Here is a 27,500-nt window from a genome sequence, read left to right as displayed (position 1 = left end):
ATCTCACAAGCTGCTCTGCTATCTCACAAGCTGCTCTGCTATCTCACAAGCTGCTCTGTTATCTCACAACCTGCTCTGCTATCTCACAACCTGCTCTGCTATCTCACAAGCTGCTCTGCTATCTCACAAGCTGCTCTGCTATCTCACAAGCTGCTCTGCTATCTCACAAGCTGCTCGGCCTTTAAACTGAAAAGCTTGTGCTAAATGCAACTCATAATATTTTTTAAGCGGTCACTAATTGTTATTTACATTTAACAAACACCGTACAGATGCACTTGCTGGCCCTGAAGAACACATAGAACGTCTGTAGGAAACATTGACGTAAAAAGTCATTACAGATTAAAATGACCTTTTATAACCCTAATAGTTTCTCTTTAAAGAGGGGGCAAATCCAGTTCTCTTAGTCCTCATTGTACTTAAAAGGACATGAAACCCAAAATGTTTCTTTGATAGTTTTTTAAAAAAAAAAATTGCTGCTCTATCTGAACTATCTACTTTACTTCTATAATCAAATTTTCTTCTTTCTTTTTGTATCTTTTGTTGAAAGAAACAATATATTTTTAAGCATGGTGTCCAACAACAGAGCAGTAGGAATTGTCTGTTTCTGCCAGTGCACATCTGTTAGTTTTAGAATCAGTTTATACACCTTTAGTTTAATCTTTTGTTAATGCAAAAATATATTTTACACATTTATACGGTGATCTTTTATTAGCATGATAGATATTTAACATTTTTTTTTATAATTGACCTCAGTACGTGATAACTGCTGCAGGCTGAACAAACGTGCACTGTACCTTATTGGCAGCAGTAACTGTTACTGCTTATACAGAGATTTACACAGTGCCGGATTGTATCACTGGGAGATTTCCCTCTGTAACTGCTTATAGAGAGATTTACTTCAGTGCCGGATTGTATCACTGGGAGATTTCCCTCTGTTACTGCTTATAGCGAGATCTACTCAGTGCCAGATTGTATCACTGGGAGATTTCCCTCTGTAACTGCTTATAGCGAGATCTACTCAGTGCCGGATTGTATCACTGGGAGATTTCCCTCTGTAACTGCTTATAGCGAGATCTACTCAGTGCCGGATTGTATCACTGGGAGATTTCCCTCTGTAACTGCTTATAGCGAGATCTACTCAGTGCCGGATTGTCTCACTGGGAGATTTCCCTCTGTAACTGCTTAGAGAGAGATTTACTTCAGTGCCAGATTGTATCACTGGGAGATTCCCTTCTGTAACTGATTATACAGAGATCTACTCAGTGCCGGATTGTATCACTGGGAGATTTCCATCTGTTACTGCTTATACAGAGATCTACTCAGTGCCGGATTGTATCACTGGGAGATTTCCCACTGTAACTGCTTATACAGAGATCTACTCAGTGCCGGATTGTATCACTGGGAGATTCCCCTCTGTAACTGATTATACAGAGATATACACAGTGCCGGATTGTATCACTGGGAGATTTCCCTCTGTAACTGCTTATAGAGAGATTTACTTCAGTGCCAGATTGTATCACTGGGAGATTCCCCTCTGTAACTGATTATACAGAGATCTACTCAGTGCCGGATTGTATCACTGGGAGATTTCCCTCTGTAACTGCTTATAGCGAGATCTACTCAGTGCCGGATTGTATCACTGGGAGATTTCCCTCTGTAACTGCTTATAGCGAGATCTACTCAGTGTCGGATTGTATCACTGGGAGATTTCCCTCTGTAACTGCTTATAGCGAGATCTACTCACTGCCGGATTGTATCACTGGGAGATTCCCCTCTGTAACTGATTATACAGAGATCTACTCAGTGCCGGATTGTATCACTGGGAGATTCCCCTCTGTAACTGATTATACAGAGATCTTCTCAGTGCCGGATTGTATCACTGGGAGATTTCCCTCTGTAACTGCTTATAGAGAGATCTACCCAGTGCCAGATTGATTCACTGGGAGATTTCCCACTGTAACTGCTTATAGAGAGATCTACCCAGTGCCAGAATGGCCCAGTGGGAGATTTCCCTCTGTAACTGCTTATAGAGAAATTTTTCTGGTGGGCTGCAGCAGCTGTCCACAATTTAGGGAGTGATGCCTGCTTTGCGCAGATGCAGTTTTGTGTGTGGGCTGCTATTACAAGGGATTGCTGTTTATTTTACCTGCCCGATTCACATTATACAAATGGTGTCTTTTGTTATGTGTTTGTGTGTATCTGTGTGTATATATATATATATATATATATATATATATATATATATATATATATATATATATATATATATATATAAATATATATATTATACATACACACACACACAGTATATATATATATCACACGTGTGTGTATGTGTATATATATTTATATTATACAAAATGGTGTCTACAAGACACCATTTTGTTTAATATATATCACACCTGTGTGTGAGTGTGTGTGTACAGGGAGTGCAGAATTATTAGGCAAATGAGTATTTTGACCACATCATCCTCTTTATGCATGTTGTCTTACTCCAAGCTGTATAGGCTCGAAAGCCTACTACCAATTAAGCATATTAGGTGATGTGCATCTCTGTAATGAGAAGGGGTGTGGTCTAATGACATCAACACCCTATATCAGGTGTGCATAATTATTAGGCAACTTCCTTTCCTTTGGCAAAATGGGTCAAAAGAAGGACTTGACAGGCTCAGAAAAGTCAAAAATAGTGAGATATCTTGCAGAGGGATGCAGCACTCTTAAAATTGCAAAGCTTCTGAAGCGTGATCATCGAACAATCAAGCGTTTCATTCAAAATAGTCAACAGGGTCGCAAGAAGCGTGTGGAAAAACCAAGGCGCAAAATAACTGCCCATGAACTGAGAAAAGTCAAGCGTGCAGCTGCCAAGATGCCACTTGCCACCAGTTTGGCCATATTTCAGAACTGCAACATCACTGGAGTGCCCAAAAGCACAAGGTGTGCAATACTCAGAGACATGGCCAAGGTAAGAAAGGCTGAAAGACGACCACCACTGAACAAGACACACAAGCTGAAACGTCAAGACTGGGCCAAGAAATATCTCAAGACTGATTTTTCTAAGGTTTTATGGACTGATGAAATGAGAGTGAGTCTTGATGGGCCAGATGGATGGGCCCGTGGCTGGATTGGTAAAGGGCAGAGAGCTCCAGTCCAACTCAGACGCCAGCAAGGTGGAGGTGGAGTGCTGGTTTGGGCTGGTATCATCAAAGATGAGCTTGTGGGGCCTTTTCGGGTTGAGGATGGAGTCAAGCTCAACTCCCAGTCCTACTGCCAGTTTCTGGAAGACACCTTCTTCAAGCAGTGGTACAGGAAGAAGTCTGCATCCTTCAAGAAAAACATGATTTTGATGCAGGACAATGCTCCATCACACGCGTCCAAGTACTCCACAGCGTGGCTGGCAAGAAAGGGTATAAAAGAAGAAAATCTAATGACATGGCCTACTTGTTCACCTGATCTGAACCCCATTGAGAACCTGTGGTCCATCATCAAATGTGAGATTTACAAGGAGGGAAAACAGTACACCTCTCTGAACAGTGTCTGGGAGGCTGTGGTTGCTGCTGCACGCAATGTTGATGTGAACAGATCAAAACACTGACAGAATCCATGGATGGCAGGCTTTTGAGTGTCCTTGCAAAGAAAGGTGGCTATATTGGTCACTGATTTGTTTTTGTTTTGTTTTTGAATGTCAGAAATGTATATTTGTGAATGTTGAGATGTTATATTGGTTTCACTGGTAAAAATAAATAATTGAAATGGGTATATATTTGTTTTTTGTTAAGTTGCCTAATAATTATGCACAGTAATAGTCACCTGCACACACAGATATCCCCCTAAAATAGCTAAAACTAAAAACAAACTAAAAACTACTTCCAAAAATATTCAGCTTTGATATTAATGAGTTTTTTTGGGTTCATTGAGAACATGGTTGTTGTTCAATAATAAAATTAATCCTCAAAAATACAACTTGCCTAATAATTCTGCACTCCCTGTATATATATATATATATATATATATATATATATATATACATACATACCAGCCCTGGAACTACCCTATATCCTCCCCTATAGGTAATGCAAGTATAAATCAGTATAGAATGAGCATTGACTTGCAGAAGGGAAACCTGAGCTGAAATACCTTAACTCCAAAATGCTAGTGACGTTTCCTGAGGGGAAGATTCTTCGGATGTAGTTAAAATCTCCAACATAAAGGCTTCCATCAGACCCGCAAGTCAGGGCAACTGGAGCGAGGAGCTTATTACCATCAGCAAGGCCATTGCAGCTGGGGCAGGAAATGCTCCGCCGTCGTCCGTTACCCATAGTGCTTCCTATCGCAGGGGGCTGCTGAGAGATGAACTGGTTCTCTCCATTACCCTTGTGCAGGATGCCTGTTGTACACATTGTAGTAAATACCCTGTCAGTAACGTGCATTTCAATAAAAAATATACTTTACAAATAGAGAGCATCTCCTCCCACACTATTTTTATGACTATATGTTTAAAAAAGGTACGCTATACACCAGGCATTCTCAAACTTGGCCCTCCAGAGGTTTTGGAACTACATTTCCCATGATGCTCAGCCTGCTATACACCAAGGGATCATGTGTGAGCCCCACACAGGCCAGAATTAAAAGGGCAATACATTTTTTTTTGTTTATTGTCTCTTTATTTTTTCTGTGGTGTCTACTGTTTCTTTATTGTTCTTTTGCGTTAATAGCACGTACCACTTTGTATGTTAAGAGAATGATGTTTGTCCACGGACCATCCACCTAACTTAGAAGCCTCGATCTCATAACCCTGGAGCACAGCCGTCCTTTTCTCCCACAGTATCAGGTCTGGGCAGGATTCATATTCGTAACCCACAGAAACTAAAAAATAACAAAAAAAAATGAGTTACAGTTCCCAGGTTTTCTACATTGTGTGTCGCTTGTGGGGGAAAAAAAGGTATTTTTTTGTGCCCAAAGCCAGTGATGTGTGAAAGGGACTGTAAAGTCAACATTAAATGTTCATGATTCAGACAGAGTGTATTATTTTAAACAAGCTTCCAATTTACGTCTCTTGCTTTATTCTCTTGGTATCTTTTATTGAAGGAGCAGCAATGTGCTTCTGGGAGCTAGCTCAAAACATTATGCGAGTCACCACTCACCAGCTAGCTTACAGCAGTGCAATGCAGCTCCCAAGCCTACCTAGGTAGTATTTATTTTGCCCCCTTTTCAAGTAATTTAGCGCTTAAAATCAGTAAATTTTTAAATTCTCTGAACTTAAAATGCACCCTGCAAACTTTAAAGGCTAACACTGCTACATATCTATCTCAAATTGGCTTCAAAGGGACACTGAACCCAATTTTTTTTCTTTCATGATTCAGATAAGAGCATGAAATTTTAAGCTACTTTCTAATTTACCCCTATTATCAATATTTTTCTTCGTTCTCTTGCTATCTTTATTTTAAAAGAAGGAATGTAAATCTTAACAGCCAGCCCATTTTAGGTTCAGCACTATGGATAGTGCTTGCATATTGGAGGCTTACATTTATCCACCAATAAGCAAGCATAACCCAGGTTCTCAACAAAAAATGGTCCGGCTCCTATGCATCACATTCCTACTTTTTAAATAAAGATAGCAAGAGAACAAATAAAAATGGATAATAGGAGTAAATTAGAAAGTTGCTTAAACAACTGCAAAACAATATACTTCATACTAGAAATATGGCTGTGGTTAGCCTTGTTGTCCGCACACTCAAACCCAGATTGGCTCCTCTAAATAAGGTAAATAGTGGGTGGAGTTTGGCTATTGAAAGACAACTGCAGTAACAAAACAAATTTGATGATACAATTAAATTGGAAAGTTGTTTAAAATTTCATGCCCTATCTGAATCATGGGAGATTAATTGTAACTAGACTGTATGCACAGTAAATACTTTGTAATTACAAGACATATTGGTTGTCTTACAAGCCTACATTTTTTTTTTAAACAAATTAAATTATTTGCTGCAATTGTTTTTCAGTAGCTAAACTCCACCCACCACTTGCCTCACGTGGAGGAGCCGGTCTGGTTTTGAGACTGCTTACAAGGCTAATGCTGATCATATTGTTAGTATAAAGTGCATTGTTTTGCAGTTCTTATCTATTAAAACCAATTGGATGCATATATGTAGCATGATTAGCCTTGACAAGTAAGCTGAGTACATTTCCAGTTCTGAGAATTAGGAAAGCAACAATTTTCAGAGCTAAATTACATGAAAAGGGAGCAAAATACATAATAATTGAATATACTGCAAAATTGTTTTATTACTCATAACTAAATATTTTATATTAAAATCTCAAGGTGTTTAAAAGGAAATTAAACCCAATTTCTCCAACATAGGTGTGTCCGGTCCACGGCGTCATCCTTACTTGTGGGATATTCTCCTCCCCAACAGGAAATGGCAAAGAGCCCAGCAAAGCTGGTCACATGATCCCTCCTAGGCTCCGCCTACCCCAGTCATTCTCTTTGCCGTTGTACAGGCAACATCTCCACGGAGATGGCTTAGAGTTTTTTAGTGTTTAACTGTAGTTTTTATTATTCAATCAAGAGTTTGTTATTTTGAAATAGTGCTGGTATGTACTATTTACTCAGAAACAGAAAAGAGATGAAGATTTCTGTTTGTATGAGGAAAATGATTTTAGCAACCGTAACTAAAATCCATGGCTGTTCCACACAGGACTGTTGAGAGCTATTAACTTCAGTTGGGGGAACAGTATGCAGTCTCTTGCTGCTTGAGGTATGACACATTCTAACAAGACGATGTAATGCTGGAAGCTGTCATTTTCCCTATGGGATCCGGTAAGCCATGTTTATTACGATCATAAATAAGGGCTTCACAAGGGCTTATTAAGACTGTAGACTTTTCTGGGCTAAATCGATTCATTATTAACACATATTTAGCCTTGAGGAATCTTTTTATCTGGGTATTTTGATATAAGAATATCGGCGGGCACTGTATTAGATACCTTATTCCTTAGGGGCTTTCCCAAAGCATAAGCAGAGCCTCATTTTCGCGCCGGTGTGGCGCACTTGTTTTTGAGAGGCATGGCATGCAGTCGCATGTGTGAGGAGCTCTGATACTTAGAAAAGACTTTCTGAAGGCGTCATTTGGTATCGTATTCCCCTTTGGGCTTGGTTGGGTCTCAGCAAAGCAGATACCAGGGACTGTAAAGGGGTTAAAGTTTAAAACGGCTCTGGTTCCGTTATTTTAAGGGTTAAAGCTTCCAAATTTGGTGTGCAATACTTTTAAGGCTTTAAGACATTGCATCCGGGGGAGTGGGAACTCCATCCGGAAATCTTTGCCCTAGTCACTCAGCTGTGGGGCATTCCAGACATGGATCTGATGGCCTCTCGTCAGAACTTCAAAGTTCCTTGCTACGGGTCCAGATCCAGGGATCCCAAGGCGGCTCTAGTGGATGCACTAGTAGCACCTTGGACCTTCAAACTAGCTTATGTGTTCCCGCCGTTCCCTCTCATCCCCAGGCTGGTAGCCAGGATCAATCAGGAGAGGGCGTCGGTGATCTTGATAGCTCCTGCGTGGCCACGCAGGACTTGGTATGCAGATCTGGTGAATATGTCATCGGCTCCACCTTGGAAGCTACCTTTGAGACGAGACCTTCTTGTTCAGGGTCCGTTCGAACATCCGAACCTGGTTTCACTCCAGCTGACTGCTTGGAGATTGAACGCTTGATCTTATCGAAGCGAGGGTTCTCAGATTCTGTTATCGATACTCTTGTTCAGGCCAGAAAGCCTGTAACTAGAAAGATTTACCACAAAATTTGGAATAAATATATCTGTTGGTGTGAATCTAAAGGATTCCCTTGGGACAAGGTTAAGATTCCTAAGATTCTATCCTTCCTTCAAGAAGGATTGGAAAAAGGATTATCTGCAAGTTCCCTGAAGGGACAGATTTCTGCCTTGTCTGTGTTACTTCACAAAAAGCTGGCAGCTGTGCCAGATGTTCAAGCCTTTGTTCAGGCTCTGGTTAGAATTAAGCCTGTTTACAAACCTTTGACTCCTCCTTGGAGTCTCAATTTAGTTCTTTCAGTTCTTCAGGGGGTTCCGTTTGAACCCTTACATTCCGTTGATATTAAGTTATTATCTTGGAAAGTTTTGTTTTTAGTTGCAATTTCTTCTGCTAGAAGAGTTTCAGAATTATCTGCTCTGCAGTGTTCTCCTCCTTATCTGGTGTTCCATGCAGATAAGGTGGTTTTACGTACTAAACCTGGTTTTCTTCCAAAAGTTGTTTCTAACAAAAACATTAACCAGGAGATTATGGTACCTTCTCTGTGTCCGAAACCAGTTTCAAAGAAGGAACGTTTGTTGCACAATTTGGATGTTGTTCGCGCTCTAAAATTCTATTTAGATGCTACAAAGGATTTTAGACAAACATCTTCCTTGTTTGTTGTTTATTCTGGTAAAAGGAGAGGTCAAAAAGCAACTTCTACCTCTCTCTCTTTTTGGATTAAAAGCATCATCAGATTGGCTTACGAGACTGCCGGACGGCAGCCTCCCGAAAGAATCACAGCTCATTCCACTAGGGCTGTGGCTTCCACATGGGCCTTCAAGAACGAGGCTTCTGTTGATCAGATATGTAGGGCAGCGACTTGGTCTTCACTGCACACTTTTACCAAATTTTACAAGTTTGATACTTTTGCTTCTTCTGAGGCTATTTTTGGGAGAAAGGTTTTGCAAGCCGTGGTGCCTTCCATTTAGGTGACCTGATTTGCTCCCTCCCTTCATCCGTGTCCTAAAGCTTTGGTATTGGTTCCCACAAGTAAGGATGACGCCGTGGACCGGACACACCTATGTTGGAGAAAACAGAATTTATGTTTACCTGATAAATTACTTTCTCCAACGGTGTGTCCGGTCCACGGCCCGCCCTGGTTTTTTTAATCAGGTCTGATAATTTATTTTCTTTAACTACAGTCACCACGGTACCATATGGTTTCTCCTATGCAAATATTCCTCCTTAACGTCGGTCGAATGACTGGGGTAGGCGGAGCCTAGGAGGGATCATGTGACCAGCTTTGCTGGGCTCTTTGCCATTTCCTGTTGGGGAGGAGAATATCCCACAAGTAAGGATGACGCCGTGGACCGGACACACCGTTGGAGAAAGTAATTTATCAGGTAAACATAAATTCTGTTTTTTTTCTTTCACGATTCTGATACAGCATGCAATTTTATGTAACTTTCCAATTTAATTATATTATCTAATTTGTTTTGTTCCATTTGTATCCTTTGTTGAAAAGTATATCTAGGTAGACTGCTTGGTGGCTGCACATATGTATATGCCTCTTATCATTGGATTTCAACTAGTTCCCAGTAGTGCATTATTGCTCCTTTAGCAAAGGATAAGAGAATGAAGCAAATTAGGTCATAGGTGTAAATTGGAAAGTTGTTTAAATTGTATGATCTATCTGAATCATGAATGAAAAATCTTGGGTTTCATGTCCCTGTAATATACAGAAAATATACAAAATAGAGAATAAATATAAATAGCATTTTTTATTACTACAGCAAGACAAATTCTTTCTGTATTTTATTTTATTCTGAATATGTTTTTTTGCGGTGTGATCAATTGTGCTATAAAGGGATATTATACCCAAATATTGAAGCATTTGAAAGTGATGCAGCATAGCTGTAAAACGCTGACTAGAAAATATCACCTGAACATCTTTATATAAAAAAGAAAGATATTTTACCTCAAATTTCCTAAGTATTAACACCCCACTGTAAGAGACTTTAAACAGCCAGTCCGGATGCTTGTCCCAGGACTTGCAAGGGAGCATGCATCGGGCCTGTGCAGGCACAGTCATGTTATTTCCCTATTCAGTTTAGGGACGTTTACTATGAAATCTCATAAGCAGAGCATGACCTCAGCACTGCTGATGCTGATTGGCTATTTTTTCTTCTTCCAACTTCCAACAGTAGTTGAAGAATAACTGTTACCAGAGCAATTACTCTAGTGAGCTGAATCCCTTTTGAGGTAACATATCTTCCTTTTTTACATAGAGATGTTCAGGTGATTTAGCATATGGGTATTATATGTCCCTTTAAATGCAGCAGGTGCAGCAAGCAGACAACTCTTACCAAAAGCCTCTGAGAGCCCATACACCTTCTGGCTGTAGACATCCGTCTTATCCCAGATGAAAAAGTAGGAAAGTTCGGGAGCTGCAGCAAACCACTTCCTGAAAAGACGACCTTCAACTGCCACCATTAGATGAACTTTCATCAAGTTAAACGGGATTGTAGGATGGGTCAAACTGATCCGCAGGACTGATTTGTATCCAGAGTTCCGGCTGCTCAAGTAACTTAATTTAATTTTAGTTCCAGGAATGGTTATTTCCTCCTGTAGAGCCTTAAACAAAATGAAACACCAGAATACGTAACTGAGATTGTGCTAAATACCAGTTCAGAACAATTGTGTGGTCACATCATTCTTGAATCTTCAAATATGTGGCAGGGCTCAACAAATCCAGGTGCAAGGGAACCACTGGTTTCTAGAATCTTGACCTAAAAGTTTGGCTCCTAAATATTTTTACTGGCACCTAGGGATGGGCGAATGTTTTGAAAAATTTCAAATTTAAAACAAATTTTGATACATTAGTTCGTTCAAATCAAATTTCGAATGTTTAACATTCTATTTTCGAATTTTTCAAAAACATTCGAAAATATTCGTTTGAAAAATAGAATGTTTTGCTATGTATTTTATCTCACATTCAAATTTGAAATGTAACATTCAAATTCAAAATAGTGATTTATAAATGTAATATTCAAATTCAAAAAGTGACATTCAAAAACTGTAAATAACATTCGATAATAGAATTTTTAAGAATATTCGTTCTTATCAACATTTGATTATTTAAATCGAATTTCTACAATAACATTTGTTCTAACATTCAAATTCGAATGTAAACACATTCGCCCATCCCTTCTGGCACCTACATTTTAAAAACATTTATTGAGCCCTGTGCCATGGAAGTAAAAATGAAAGCTTCAATTAGACATCTTTCGATAAAACATAACTTGTTCCTATGTGAGCAAAGTGAGGTATAAACATGTGCACGCTCATGAATCTACTTCAGTATGCTCTCATAAAAAAACAGCCATGTTTCAACAGAAGACACAAAAGAGAAATGGGTACATTTAATCATAGAAGTAACTGGAAATTAAAATTGAACACTCTGGGGCATATTTATCAAGGTCTGTCGGACCTGATCCGACAGTGCGGATCAGGTCCGACAGACCTCGCTGAATACGGCGAGCAATACGCTCGCCGTATTCAGCATTGCACCAGCAGTTCACAAAAGCTGCTGGTGTAACGCCGCCCCCTGCAGACTCGCGGCCAATGGGCCACCAGCAGGGGGTGTCAATCAACCCGATCATACCCGATCGGGTTGATTTCCGGTGATGTCTGTCCGCCTACTCAGAGCAACAGGGTTATGGAGCAGCGGTCTTTGTGACCGCTGCTTCATAACTACTGTTTCTGGCGAGTCTGCAGGCTCGCCAGAAACACGGGGATAAATATGCCCCTCTGTCTGAATCAAGAAAGTTTCATTTTGACTTTCATGACTCTTTATCCCATTATTCTTTAAATTCAAATGGGTAACATAAAGCAGCACCTGACCATTTCATAGTACAACAAAGGCCTTTTAATGACAAAATATCATATACTAATAACTTATTGTGCCCAGCCATAAACAGCATTTCAATACCTATCTTTAGACATAAATAACATTAGCAGGTCTGCTTTACCTGCCGTCCTTGAGAGCAACAGGTGATGGTTTTAATTAGCAAAACCAGCTATTTCCAATAAACTATAAACATGAAGGAACAATTTCCCAAACATTGAATACTATGCAGTAGGTGTAACAAGTCATTTGGAACACATTAAGGGGAAACCATTTTTAGTACAATGTACCTTTAAGGCAGCTTTTATTGTCCCCAGCTGTTACATAGTTGACCTATTCAGCTTAAGTTTTTCAACAAAAAAAGTTTGCTACTCTTACCAGAAATGTACCAGTATATGAAGTGAATACAAAGAAAACATTTATAGCCTTTTTTTCCTCTCTCTTCCGATTACCCGCATTCCGTTGATGAATAAGGTCTGAACTTACAGGCCTCAAGTGGTTTGTAGAAGGTACATAGGCAAGAGTGTGCACAACCCACCAGCCGAGAAATGCTAGCCAGACAGGGAACAGTGTAATTTGTCTCTCTATGAGTCTGCTTGCAAATGTAGTCTTGCTGTGACTGAACAATAAAATCATGTTCAAAAATAATGTTAACACTTATCAGTGCATAGTAACTGTCATTTTAAAATCCCCAAAATAAAATAATTAAAAAAAAATGCTTCCAGTTGAATAACTTTATTTGTTTTAATTTTTTGTTTCATTTAATTGAAAATGGGGATGTAACAAAAGAACCCATTCAAATGGACAGTAAATGATTAAACCTTAGGTACTTTAAGGGATGTTTCATTGTTGTAATAAAAAAAGCACTAAGCAATGGGTTATACTTAGAAATTATTGCAATGTGTGTTATTTGGCATTTTGAAAGGATTTTACCTTTTATTTCTTTTTTTTGTAACTTAATTTGTGCAGGGTCCATTACTTCCTGTAACAGCTCCACAAGGGTGCTGGGGTCTCAACAGGAAGGCATATATAGCTTAATTTTATAAATCTTCTAGAGGAACATGAGCTGTTCAGTGAATGCTAGAGAAACCGAAGGCATACATAGCTTGATGTTTTAAATCTTCTAGAGAAACATGAGCTGTTCAGTGAATGCTAGAGAAACAGGAAGGCATACATAGCTTGATGTTTTAAATCTTCTAGAGGAACATGAGCTGTTCAGTGAATGATAGAGAAACAGGGAGTTAGTTTCTTGTCCATGCTCAGAAGAGGCAGAATGCAACTTAAAGGGGCATGAAACCCAGAATTTTTATTTCATGATTCTGATAGAGCATATAATTTTAATCAACTTTGCAATTTACTTTTATTAGATAATTTGCTTAATTCTCTTGGTATATTTGGTAGCTGCACATTGGTGGATGCACATATATGCCTCTTGTCATTGGCTTGTCAATGTGTTTAACTAGCTCCCAGTAGTACATTGCTGCTTCTTATAAAGAATACCAAGAGAATAAAACAATATTAATAACATAATAAATTGGAAAGATGTTTAAAAATGTATGTTCTATCTCAATAATATTTTTTCTAGTTTAATGTCCCTTAAAAGGGACAGTCTACAAAAAATTGTTATTGTTTAAAAAGATAGATAATGCCTTTACTACCCATTCCCCAGCTTTGCACAACCAACATTGTTAGATTAATATACTTTATAACATTTAAACCTCTAAATTGCTGCCTGTTTCAAAGGCTCTATTGTCAGCCTCTTAATCACATGCTTTTGTATTTGCTTTTCATAACAGGAGACTGCTAGTTCATGTGGGCCATATAGATAACAATGTGTTCACACCCAGGAAGTTATTTAAGAGTTAGCACAACACCGTACTAAATGCAACTCAATAGATTTTAAATAGTCGCAGTCATGTGATCAGGGGGCTGTCAGAAGATGCTTAGATACAAGGTGTAAAGGTAATAAAGGGATTATCTATCTTTTAAAATGATACCAATTATATTGTAGACTGTCCATTTAAGTTCTCAGAATGTCAGCTACTGTAAGTCACTATAGGCAATTGCTACACTCAGAATATCTAAGTGCTCATTTTGCAAGAAAACAACTAAGTTTCTTGAATGCTCTCAATCAAACAAACTGGGAACCACCAAAGGGTGTACAGGCTCATGTAATCTCCCTAGACACATACAAAACACGGAAGTGGACTGCACTCTCAAACTGCCTGGGTCTCTGGGGACTGTGCAGCTACATGTGAGTGCTGTTGAGCACCCAGGGCTGTGGATTTTGCAGAGCCATAGGATGTGTACCCAGTCCAGTTTGAGAGTATAGTCCACTTCCGTGTTTTGTATGTGTCTAGGGAGATTACATAAACCTGCACATCCTTGGATGGTTCCTAGTTTGATTGAAAGCTGCATTGTTTGGATGTATTAGGGATCCTGCATAGGAGAGCCTTTGACGTGGTTCCTGGGTTTGAACCATTTGGTCAGATGCAGTAACTAATTCTTCCATTTTGCTTTTAGTCTTAGCTGTGTACTTACAAATGAGTGCTGGACTTCCTCTGTTGGCTGTGTTAATTTGTTCTGTAATTTTCCCTATGGGCTTTGCACTCATACTTGCCACGGGTTAACTGCCTGGGTCTCTGGGGACTGTGAGTCAGTGAGTGCTATTGAGCACCCAGGGCTGTGCATTTTGCAGGGCTATAGGATGTGTACCTGGTCCAGTTTGAGCGTGCAGTCCACTTCCGTGTTTTGTATGTGTCTAGGGAGATTACATAAGAGCTGTGCACCCTTGGGTGATTCACAGGTTGTTTGATTGAGAGCTGCATTGTTTGGCTGTATTAGGGACCCAGGTTTGGGAGAGACCTTGACATGGTTCCTGGGTTTGACCCATTTGGCCAGATGTGGTAACAAACTCTTCCAGTTTTGCTTTTAATCTTAGCTGTCTACTTGCAAGTGAGTGCCAGACTAAACATTTTTTTCAATAATAAACTTATATATTAAAGGGACATTAAGCCCAAAATATATTTCTTGTACCCCCCTCTAATCATGGGTGCTGCCATTTTTGAACCTAGGCTACACTGCAGGTATCTGAAGGAGAGTTGCTGAACACATGCAAACAGGTCAGCACTGGAATGTAGTGAAAGCTAGATTTAAATATAGTGGCACCCAGGACTAGTGGGATTTGGGGAATAACTCCAATACTATGCTTATGAAATGTATTTAGGGCCAGATTACAAGTGAATCGCTAAATATCGATACCAGCGCACGCTAATGTGAGACACGGCATGAGAACCTCGCACAGTGAAGGGGGTATGTAGCGCAGCGATGGTAGCAAAGTGTAAATATATATATGTATATGATTATATAACATTATAACACTTTACTTCAGTCGCACCAAATACCCACAACTTGTAGTATCAGCGATGTTTAGCTGTGCATTGAAGGTATAGAGCACAGTAAAGAGATGTTGTCCATTCTCTGGTAATTCTGGTTTACCTTTATTTGCAATACTAGATTGTGCGCCCGCAATATTGATAGCGCACCCTGTGCTATCAATAGCACTCCAGTAATCTAGACATTTTATAGGGCATTTAAGCGTATATTTAATGTTCCTTTGATTTTACAGAAAGTTTATTTTATAAAGATAAAATATCACTTTCTTACAACTCAATTTTTGTAACATTTCATATCCACCCTGTGTACTGACCTCTCTGTCAAATTTGTCACTTTGTTCCCTTGCAGCAAGAAATATCCTGGTTAAATACCACCATAAAATAGTATAAAAAAATGTGTTCAATGCTAAGATAATGAAGGTTCATGTTGTCCTGAGGCAGCAGTTCTAAATAACAGCCTGAGAGCCGGAGCAATAGTACAGATCCGTCTTTACAGAAGTCTTCAATCACCCTGACAGTCTCATTTATCGATTCTCAAATGTAAACACTGTGCAAGGGTGTAAAAACCATCTATTTATTTGTTAAACCTACCTCTCCGCTCTTCTATCTCCTGAGATAATTGTACAAATGATATCTATTAAGCAGGAAGCTCAGCCTTAAAATTCTCATTGTTAATGAATTCCACAGAAAGCCTAAAAAAACTATTTATTTTTTATTTTTAAAGAGACACTAAAGTCAAAATCAAACTTTGTGCACAGTCTTTTTATATGGACACTTTCTACTACTGAGAATGTGCACTGAGTTCACATTGTATACATGTATGAGTCTGTGATTGGTTGATGGCTGTCACATGATACACAGAGGGCCAGCACATTTTTTAATTTGTTAGAAAAAAAAATGAGCTGCTCATTTAAAATTTAGAGCAAGTGCTATTGCATTGTATTTTTATTATGCACTATTTAAATAATTTTAATTGTCATTTAAACAAAAAGTTAGTATAAACATTTTTACAAATAAACCCATTAGATTTAATAAGCAGAAAAAAACCATTGTACCTTACTGCAAATTGAGGACAACAATTTTAAAAAGAAATATGCATATTTATTTTCGGCATATTTTTATTTAAGACAAACCTGTTTTGTGGGCTAACGGCTATCTCCCTGCTAAGGAACTTTTTTTTGAGCCTCATAGTGATACAGTAAATTGCATGCAGTAAAGGCTGAACTGTTATACTAAACGGGCAATAGGCATTTCCTACTTATCCTCATTGGCTGATATGCATTTCCTGTTAATGTTAATTGGTTTATAGGTGCTTCCTGTTAAAGCTCATTGGTTGATAGACACTTTATCTAATGCTCATTGATGTCTCCATCTCTATGGACTTCCCCAGCTCTGTTCATGGCACGCCTTGACTCCACCAATTCTGACCAAATCATTGGCTCAGCCTCTCCTACTCTGGCTTCTATGGCCCACTGTCCATAAGAACCCTCACAGTCCTGTTCTGGAAAGCCCCCAGAAAATGTTGTGAAGTATGGATTTTTTTAGGCATAAAACATGCTAACAAGTTCAAATATTACACTTAGAATATTTTTCAGTACAGTGTCCCTTTAAACAAAATCTTGTGAATAACCATTCCTAGGTTAAAGGGACAGTATTACTTACTATGAATTAGTGCATCTGTGTACCCTAAGTTTTTGTTAGGAATTTGGAAGCACTTTATAAATAATACTAAACCGTTTGGTTAAAGATGCAAAATTAAATGCAACACTAACTGTATTTATCTCTTATTTTACCTGGATTTCGGGAACAATGGGACCTTTTTCAGAACATGAACTGGCAAATGCCGTAAGTGGAGCAGGAGACAGAACCGGGTTCGGACGGGCGAAGCTGCTCAAGTCGCAGCTGGGAATCTCGTTCTCCTCGTGCCGCATTGTTATAGTTTCCATGACGAAAAAGCGATCCCATGGCAACCAGAGTGTATGCTCTTGAGTAATAAATGGAGCCCGTTCAAAACGAAGCGTAATGGAAATGCCACCATTTGTAACAAGATCAAAGCTGTATATGTAAAAGAAAGAAAAAGATCCATTACCCACTAAATTTAATTCATAAAACAATGCAGAAACAATCCTTTTTTTTCCTCATATCAAGTTTATTAGGTAATGGGCTGCATACAAAGTCACTTTTTATTTTGTTAAAGGGACACTCACGTTAAATTAAATTTTCATGATTCAGATACAGCATGTAATTTTAAACAACTTTCCAATTTACTTCCATTAAATAAAATGTGCACAGTCTTTTATATTTACAATTTTTGAGTCACCAGATCCTACTGAGCATGTGCAAGAATTCACAGACTATACGTATATGCATTTGTGATTGGCTGATTGCTATCACATGGTACAGGGGGAGTGGAAATATACATAACTTTGAAATTTGTTATAAAAAAATCTACTACTCATTTGAAGTACAGACTAAGTGCTATTGCATTGTCTTGTTATCTTGCATTTGTTGATTATGCAAATCTACTGTGTTTACTGGTCCTTTAACCAAAAACTAGTTTTTCTCTGGGTCAAAATATGATGCAATTCCTGCTGTAATAACTAATCATTTATAAGTGAAAAGCTATTAGTAATGATGAAATGATCAGTTACATAATATTATTTAGACTTTGCAACCACCCAGTTAAAAAATACAGCTTTCTATCAGTATTATAAACACCACTGAGTAATTATCCAATATAATAGGTTTGCAATTGGTACTTTGCGTTCCCTTTGAGCCCTGAGGTAAAATGCATTTGCGGTGTGATAAGTTATTTATGCTGATAGCTCCCAGATGTTTTTTTCCTCCTTCTTTGTCACATAAATCTCACTCCATGACAGTTTTACATGCCTTTTCCAGTACGCACTTCCATTAATGGACATCGTTTCCAGTTGGGCTCTAATAAAAAGCTATTTAGTATGCCTGCTTTGCTTTTCCAGCATATATGCCAGAGTCTAAATGCAGTGGCATCTGCCTCAAAAGCAATGAGGTCCAGTATCCCAGGCAGATGATGTGATTAGAAATCTGCATTTTTTCTTTACAGTTATCGCCTTTGAGGGACTACTGACTATAAGAAATTGGCTGATTTCTTGTAAGTTGTAAAATCAGGTTGTATTAACCCACTGATTGGCAGAAGTGCCAATGCAGCGAAGAACATAGTGGCACATAGTGCTTTACAATGCCATTAAACCCTAAGATGAGGGGATAAAATTACACAGACACACAACATTTTCCAGTTGTGTACCTTTTAATACTTGGCAAATGCTAACCCAGTTTTAGTTAAAGGGATATGAAATTCAAAATTAAACTTTCGTGATTCACACAGAGCATGCAATATTAAAATAAGTTTTATTTTACTTCTGTTATCAAATGTACATCATTCTCTTTGCAGGTAGGTAGGCTCCTCAGCAGCAGCAATGCACTGCTGGGGGCTAGCTGCTGATTGGTGGCTACTCACATAAAAGTAGTGTATTGCTGCTCTTGAGCTAAATTTACTTATGAATTAAACCCATTTACAGGAGTTAAACACATAGTTATATGCAAGTAACAGTACAATAATAAAATGAGTTAACATAGAATATTTTGGTACTTAAATGTCAAATAAAATATACATTAAAGGGACATTGTACACTAGATTTTTCTTTGCATACATGTTTTGTAGATGATCCATTTATATAGCCCATGTGGGAGTGTTTTTGTAACAATGTATAGTTTTGCTTATTTTGTAATAACATTGTGCTGATTTTTAGACTCCAAACCAAGCCCCACAGTGTCAGATGTATACACACGTTTACAGACTCATGCAGGCTCCTGTTTGTATAATCTGTCTTTTTATATGCAGGGAGAGGGATAGTGTCGGCTCTTACTGCTTTCCCAGCCCCTTTCACTGGCTGTCCCAGCCTAACCTACTCAACAGTGCTAAACTGGGAGCTTCTAAGTAAGTTTTCAAAAGGTTTTATACTGGATTTTCAGATCAATATCTGTGCTGTATTATATGCAGTTATATGAAAACTGATGTATACTGTCCCTTTAAAGTATTGTCTTAGTGTATTCATTTCTTTTGTAGTCTATGGAAAGCTTTTCTGTGTACTATTTATCTAATCTCCTTTGTGGCCAATTAAGGACAGTGTTTTTATATAGTGTCTAGGTATCAGATACTAAGTAATATATACATGAAGCACAGAAAATAACTGTGGTTTTATCGAACATATTTAGTCTTCAATGGTTAAACTACGCTTTGAAGCTAATCCATACGGACTATACAGTAAGGTGTGTTGTCACCAAAATACTTTATACAATTTGCACTCCTGTCAGCTTCATCTTCAGGGGACAGATTTCCTATCTCAGAGAAGTGTCATGGGATAACGGTGTTAAAATCAGGACGGCTGCATCAGCTATTCCAACATGAAGTGTTAATAGCCATAAATAATGAACAGTTTAGCCGGCACACCTTACGCTACTCTGAGAAATATATGGTTTGGAGAGAAGTAAAGCCGTACACTGAATAAACTTTATTCGTTCTTGTCCTATGGGATTTTTACACTTTATCTTCTTTCAATACTTTAGATTTCAGCTGCACAAATACTGGTCAGCCAAGGCCGATGTATATTGCTAGTTGACCCTGTAATCTTTAATAAATTCCATTTAAATTACAGATCTCTGTATCTTTACTTTTATACATCTGATAACAAGCCTGACGTGTCTCTTGCTAGCCTAAACTATCTCTAGTGCACCATGGTGATACTAAAGCTGGATTAAAGAGACATAAAACCCATAATTTTACTTTCATTATACAGATAGAAAATACAATTTTAAACAACAATCCAATTTACTTCTATTATTTAATATGCTTTATTCTTCAGAAATCCTTTGTTGAAGAAATAGCAATGCACATGGGTGAGCCAATCACATGAGCCATCTATGTGAAGCCACCAATCAGCAGCTACTGAGCCTATTTAGATATGTTTTCTACAAAGGATATCAAGAGAATGAATCAAATTAGATTATAGCAGTAAATTGGAAAGTTGTTCAAAATGGCATGCTCTTTCTAATATGGACAAATTGTTTTCAACTGGCACTGTGTGAGTGAGGGTGGAATAGAACTAATTAAGATCCCTATATAAGGAATCTACATAAGGTGCTCCCTACCTCTAATAATATGTCAATTAGCAAAAAATAGAAAAATAAGAGGTTTAAGAAGAAAGAAGAATAGAAGTTTGAGGGGTAACTATAATCCACTAAAAGTAAAATACATTTTATTCATTTTATCTTTAAAATCATCCAGGTTAAGCAAATCATTTTGATTCTTGGCTAATAGGGAATTACACAAAATAATGATGATTATATTGATACAATTTAAAGTTATTCTCTATCAACTGCATGTGCAGATATACCGGTAATCTTAATACCTAGAACACCAATACCTTGGTACCTTAATATCTAAGTGCCTAAATATCTTAATGCCTGGACTGTTTATCTGCTAATTGCAGAAAGAGAAAAAATTATACGGTTATGTACACTCTTATACCAGTTAGCTCATAATACTACACTTTCCAAGTATGTCCGGCCGATAATCAGGATACCTCGGCGTCGGTCGGGAAGTGTATATGAGGTTTACCGGTGCTGGAACTGACAAACAAACAATTAATAGCACAAATGCCTTTCGGCCCATAAACAGGCCTTTGTCAATGTGATGCTGTCTCGGTTTTAGTCCTTGCCTCGCTATTTATACTCTCTAGGTTCCACCCATTCAGGAGTGTCACTACTTCCTGACCTATCATGGGACTTTACGTAACTATGTTAATTTACTTCTAATTCACCAATGGATGACTAGGATAATGTGGGTGTGTTGTTAACTCCGCCTCTATCGTTGCTGTCATTCTTCTCGCACTTATTATAGGTCATCGACTAATATATAACCCGTTTTTAACTTTAAGTAAGGCTAGTGAACAATACATAGCATACGATCGTGGTTCATAGAAAATGCAGTTTTTTTGGTAGTACGTGTTAGTAGCTCTTTCTAATGTTCATTTATATGTTGATACGTCATGTCACTCCTTCTATAATATTCATCCCTTTATTAATTTGTGGGTGCTTGAGCATTAAAAATACGGCTCTTTCTAAAACATGAAAGAAAAAAATTGGGTCTCATGTCCCTTTAATACATTTCATTTCTAATGGGTAAGCAGAAACTTTAGAAAGAAACATCTAAGATTATGATTATCTTCAGTGGATATATATATCTTGTGACAAAGAACAGTGACAAAACAAGTAAAGAAAACAACAACAAACAGGGAATGCGTAATTAGGTGTTAATGTAAAAATACAACACTATCGGCTATGCGTTATGAGGGGTGCAGTGTTAACTTGCATTTTCTTCTCACTGCTCACTTTCCTACAGCGCTGGTATTACAGGTTTTTATAAACCCGGCGTTAAAAGGCAAGAAGTGAGTGTAGAGAAAAATTGAGCTCCATACCGCACTCCAATACCAGCGCTGCTGAAAGCCGCTGTGAGCTGGTTTTACGTGCTCGTGCAAGATTTCCCCATAGACATCAATGGGGACAGCCGGCTGAGAAAAAGTCTAACACCTTCAAAAAAGCAGCGTAAAGCTCCGTAACGCAGCCCCATTGATTCCTATGGGGAAACACATTTTATGTTTACACCTAACACCCTAACATGAACCCAGAGTCTAAACACCCCCTAATCTTACACTTATTAACCCCTAATCTGCCACCCCCGACATCGCCAACACCTACATTATACGGATTAACCCCTAATCTGCCGCTCCGGACATCTCCGCCACCTACATTATATTTATTAACCTCTAGTCTGCTGCCTCCAACATCGCCGACACCTAAATTATATTTATTAACCCCTAATCTGCTGACCCTAACATCGCCGCAACCTACCTACATTTATTAACGCCTAATATGCCGCCCCCAACATTACCGCCACTATTCTAAATGTATTAATCCCTAAACCTAAGTCTAACCCTAACACCCCCTAACTTAAATACAATTTAAATAAATCTAAATAAAATTAATATCATTAACTAAATTATTCATATTTAAAACTAAATACTTACCTATAAAATAAACCATAAGATAGCTACAATATAACTAATAGTTACATTGTAGCTAGCTTAGGGTTTATTTTTATTTTACAGGCAAGTTTGTATTTATTTTAACTAGGTAGAATAGTTACTAAATAGTTATTAACTATTTAATAACTACCTAGCTAAAATAAATACAAATTTACCTGTAAAATAAAACCTATGTTACACTAACACCTAACACTACACTACAATTAAATAACTTACCTAAATTAAATACAATTAAATAAATTAAATACAATTAGCTAAATTACAAAAAAAACACTAAATTACAGAAAATAAAAAACAAATTACAAGATATTTAAACTAATTACACCTAATCTAAGAGCCCTATCAAAATACAAAAGCCCCCCCCCCCCCAAAATAAAACAAAAAAACCTAGCCTAAACTAAACTATCAATAGCCCTTAAAAGGGCCTTTTGCGGGGCATTGCCCCAAAGAAATCAGCTCTTTTAACTGAAAAAAAAAAAATACAAACAACCCCCCAACATTAAAACCCACCACCCACACAACCAACCTAAAAAAACCTAAGCTCCCCATTGCCCTGAAAAGGGCATTTGGATGGGCATTGCCCTTAAAAGGGCATTTAGCTCTATTTCTGCCCAAAGCCCTAACCTAAAAAAAAACCCCACCCAATACACCCTTAAAAAATCCTAACACTAACCCCCAAAGATTCACTTACCGGGAGAAGTCTTCATCCAAGCGGCAAGATGTCCTCAACGAAGCCGGCAGAAGTGGTCCTACAGATGGGCAGAAGTCTTCATCCAGACAGCATCTTCTATCTTCATCCTTCCGACGCGGAGCGGCTCCATCTTCAAGACATCCAGCGGATCGTCCTCTTCAATTGACGGCTTCTTCGGAATGAATGTACCTTTAAGTGACGTCATCCAAGATGGCATCCCTTAGATTCCGATTGGCTGATAGAATTCTATTGATTGGAACAGCCAATAGAATGCCAGCTCAATCCTATTGGCTGATTGCATCAGTCAATAGGATTTTTTCTACCTTAATTCCGATTGGCTGATCGAATTCTATCAGCCAATTGGAATCTAAGGGACCCTTCTTGGATGACATCACTTAAAGGTACATTCATTCTGAAGAAGCCGTCGATTGAAGAGGATGCTCCGCGCCGGATGTCTTGAAGATGGAGCCGCTCCGTGTCAGAAGGATCATCTTGTCGCTTGGATGAAGACTTCTCCCGGTAAGTGAATCTTCGGGGGATAGTGTTAGGATTTTTTAAGGGTGCATTGGGTGGGGGTTTTTTTAGGTTAGGGCTTTGGGCAGCAATAGAGCTAAATGCCCTATTAAGGGCAATGCCCATTCAAATGCCCTTTTCAGGGCAATGGTTTAGGTTTTTTTAGTTAGGGTTTTATTTGGGGTTTGGTTGTGTGGGTGGTGGGTTTTACTGTTGGTGGTTTGTTTGTATTTTTTTTACAGGTAAAAGAGCTGATTTCTTTGGGGCAATACCCAGCAAAAGGCCCTTTCAAGGGATATTGATAGGTTAGTTTAGGCTAGGGTTTTTTTTTATTTTGGGGGTGCTTTTTTATTTTGATAGGGCTCTTAGATTAGGTGTAATTAGTTTAAATATCTTGTAATTTGTTTTTTATTTTCTGTAATTTAGTGTTTGTTTTTTTGTAATTTAGCTAATTGTATTTAATTTATTTAATTGTATTTAATTTAGGTAAGTTATTTAATTGTACTGTAGTGTTAGATGTTAGTGTAACTTAGGTTAGGTTTTATTTTACAGGTAAATTTGTATTTATTTTAGCTAAGTAGTTATTAAATAGTTAATAACTATTTAGTAACTATTCTACCTAGTTAAAATAAATACAAACTTGCCTGTAAAATAAAAATAAACCCTAAGCTAGCTACAATGTAACTATTAGTTATATTGTAGCTATCTTAGGGTTTATTTTATAGGTAAGTATTTAGTTTTAAATATGAATAATTTAGTTAATTATATTAATTTTATTTAGATTTATTTAAATTATATTTAAGTTAGGGGGTGTTAGGGTTAGACTTAGGTTTAAAGGGTTAATAAATTTAGAATAGTGGCGGCGATGTTGGGGACGGCAGATTAGGGGTTAATAAGTATAATGTTAATATGTTTATTATAGTGGCGGTGATGTCCGGAGCGGCAGATAAGGGGTTAATATTTTTATGTTAGTGTTTGCGATGCGGGAGGGCCTCGGTTTAGGGGTTAATCGGTAGTTTATGGGTGTTAGTGTACTTTTTAGCACTTTAGTTATGAGTTTTATGCTATGGCTTTGTAGCGTAAACTCATAACTACTGACTTTAAAATGCGTTAGGAATCTTGTCGGTAGAGGCTGTACCGCTCACTTTTTGGCCTCCCAGGACAAACTCGTAATACCGGTGCTATGGAGGTCCCAGAGAAAAAAGCCTTTACGAAACTTACATAAGTAGGTTTGCGGTAAGGCCAAAAAAGTGTGCTGTACACCTATACCTGCAAGACTCATAATACCAGCGGGCGTTAAAAAGCAGCGTTAGGACCTGTTAACGCTGCTTTTTTACCTTAACGCACAACTCGTAATCTAGCCGTAAATTTGTTAGAATATTTTATTAGTAATGAAATGTACTATAGTAACTATATACTGAAACCCCCACAAAAGGTTACATACAAGACTAAACTCCTGCAGTGGGACAATTGGGAGTGGCGCACATAGCCAATCAATGTCAGTGTTCTTTTCAGACCAGCATTTGCTGCACATTAAATGTGCAATTATTTGGTTAAACACATAGCTACCAAAGAACATTATTAGAGAATTTATCAATGCATTAAAGTGACATAGAAGTACTAAAAGAAAAACTGCTCTCTTGTGTTATTGTACTATTGCTATAACATAAATATAGGTTTGCATGGGTTAAAATCATCTCCGGAATAGTAAAGCACTACTGGGAGCTAGCTGAATACAACGGGTGATCAAATTACAAGAGGCATATGTGTGTAGCCACCAATCACCAGCTAGCTCTTAGTTAAAGGGACAGTATACTGAAAAATAGTTTTTCGCTTAAAGTGTTTACAATTGCTTTTTTTACCAACTGCAGAGAAAAAATGTATGAAAAATAGCTTTTTATGTTTTTTTGTGTATATTAAAGCTCTGATTTTGTGTTTTGAAGCCACAACCTAATAAAATGGGTTGAGCTTGTAGGTATAATCAGATCTCATTACTGTATCACATTGTATACATATACCTGCTTCTTTATCTTATATCTGCCCATAAAACAATCACCAGTACTTTGAGAGAACAATGGAAAATCAACATTGTATTACCTTATCTCTGCTAAATCCTACTGGGAGTATAATTTCTTCTGCAGGCTGTGTTTACAAAGCTTATCTATAGCTGGGACCTGCGGCCACAAACTTTCAGAATAGGTGGGGATACCACATGCTAAATCAACTATTTCAAATGCTAATATAAGGGTAAAGGAGCTACTTGTAAACAATTTAATACACTCCAGCAGGTAAAGTGGATCATTGGGAACAAATTAAAGGGGAGAAATTTTTTGAGTAAACTGTCCCTTTAAACACTGATGCTCCTGAGCCTACCTATGTATGTTTTTCAACAAGAAGAGTAATTCTCATAATAAATTAAAAAGTCTCTAAAAACTGTATACTTGCAGGGGTGCTCAACCTTGGTGCTCCAGAACTACATTTTCCATGATGCTCAGACACTAAGCATCATGGGAAATGTAGTTCCAAAACCACTAAAGCACCAAGGTTGAGCACCCCTGCATCTAACTAAACCATGAATGTTTATTTTTCATTTTCATGTCCCTTTAACCTGGGACTGTATGTTCCCATAATATATAAACCAGTTCCCATGACATTCCAGACCCAGTACAACATCCTAATAAAATCATTACATGTTTTGTCTTTATTAATTGTACTGCAGAATCTCTCAGTGTATAATTGTTTACCTTCCGTCTTGTCTACTGATGGTGTAGCCCCAAAGTGGTGTCCCGACAAAGCTTATATTCACTCCCACTAGTGGTGTTCCATCCACTGTCATTACTTGTCCACGGATGACGCAGGCATGTCTGAAATAAAGAATACAATGAATTATAAAACATGTCATTAAAGGGACAAGAAACTATTTTTTGTTCATGTTTCTGCAGAGTATATCATTTTAAACAACTTTTAAACTTAATTCTATTATCAGATGGGCTTAATTATCTTGGTATTTTTTGTTGAAGATACAGCAATGCACTACTGAGGGCTAGTTGAACACATCTGTTTAACCAAAGACAAGAGACATATATGCAGCCACCAATCAGCAGCTAGCTCCCAGAAATGCATTGCTGCTCCCGAGCCTACCAAGGTATGATTTTTCAACAAAGGATACCAACAGAACAAAGCAAATTAGATAGTATTGGAAGTAAATTGGAAAGCAGTTTAAAACTGCTCTGTCTGAATCAAGAAAGTTTAAATTTTGACTAGACTGTCCCTTTAAGATGGTATCATGTAGCAGATTTTCAACATACTCCATACAATGCTTTGCTTTACTAGGGAGGCATTATAAACAAATGCTAGTATTTTAGGGGTTGATTTATCAAGCTACAGGAACAGGGGCGTACATATGCTGCCCTGTCCGCCTCTGGCGGGCTGAATTCCACTGCCGGAATTCAGCATTGCACACGAACGCAATTTTGCGCTCTTATGCAACTCTGCCCCAGGGCAGGAGCTGTCAATCTCGTTGGTCGGATGAGACCACTGCTTCATAAATTCGGACTGCAGGTTCTCTTTTGAGAACCTGCAGTCGTAGGGGGACGAAGGCTGGCAAAGCCTTTGATAAATCGACCCCATAGTATCTGAAGTAATAGAAAAAGAGTTTGCACATTTTTATCATAAAAGAGCCATAGCATAAAAGTGCACCTGCTGGTAGCGCACTGAAAATTGTTATTCTAAGGCTAAAGGTTGTGACACACTGCAAGCGGAGTGGCGCGCAGTGTGTAGATGCGGCTGTGCGCGCTCAGTGTGTCCTGCCTTTTCATCTCTGAGCACTCTGCTGCGTAAGGTCGCGTAGCTGAGCACTCAGAGATTAAATATTTGATCTTCAGAAGCGATGCGACGCAGAGCGAAGCAGCTGCTTCGCCTTGCGCCGCATCGCTTGCAGTGTGTCACAGCCTTAACAGCATTATAAGTATTTAATGTAAATGATGCAGTGTTTGCTTTAATAAACCCTGACGTAAAGTGCTCGTGAAGACTACAAACAAGCCAGTTTAGTTTGTTTTTTACAAAATTGTAACACAATAAAATCTAGAATGTGTCTACTGTGCACTA

The 27,500-nt window shown here is 38.1% G+C and overlaps 1 protein-coding gene across 3 annotated transcripts in view; it reads right to left on the bottom strand.

Annotated features, from left to right (window-relative positions):
- TENM4 (teneurin transmembrane protein 4) overlaps positions 1–27,500 on the bottom strand; it is a 953,133-nt gene that overhangs the window by 91,987 nt on the left and 833,646 nt on the right. For all 3 annotated transcript variants that reach the window (XM_053708674.1, XM_053708672.1, XM_053708673.1), the window contains 5 exons: positions 26,138–26,257; positions 16,841–17,102; positions 10,112–10,379; positions 4,720–4,863; positions 4,135–4,384 (listed from right to left, as the gene is read on the bottom strand). In XM_053708674.1, the coding sequence (XP_053564649.1) occupies positions 4,135–4,384; positions 4,720–4,863; positions 10,112–10,379; positions 16,841–17,102; positions 26,138–26,257 (1,044 nt within the window). The remainder of the gene's footprint in view (positions 1–4,134; positions 4,385–4,719; positions 4,864–10,111; positions 10,380–16,840; positions 17,103–26,137; positions 26,258–27,500) is intronic.

This window comes from Bombina bombina, chromosome 3, assembly GCF_027579735.1.
Source record: "Bombina bombina isolate aBomBom1 chromosome 3, aBomBom1.pri, whole genome shotgun sequence".
Taxonomy (NCBI): domain Eukaryota; kingdom Metazoa; phylum Chordata; class Amphibia; order Anura; family Bombinatoridae; genus Bombina; species Bombina bombina.
The sequence above is the reverse complement of the archived record's forward strand: the minus strand, read 5'-3'. Positions and strand labels throughout refer to the sequence as shown.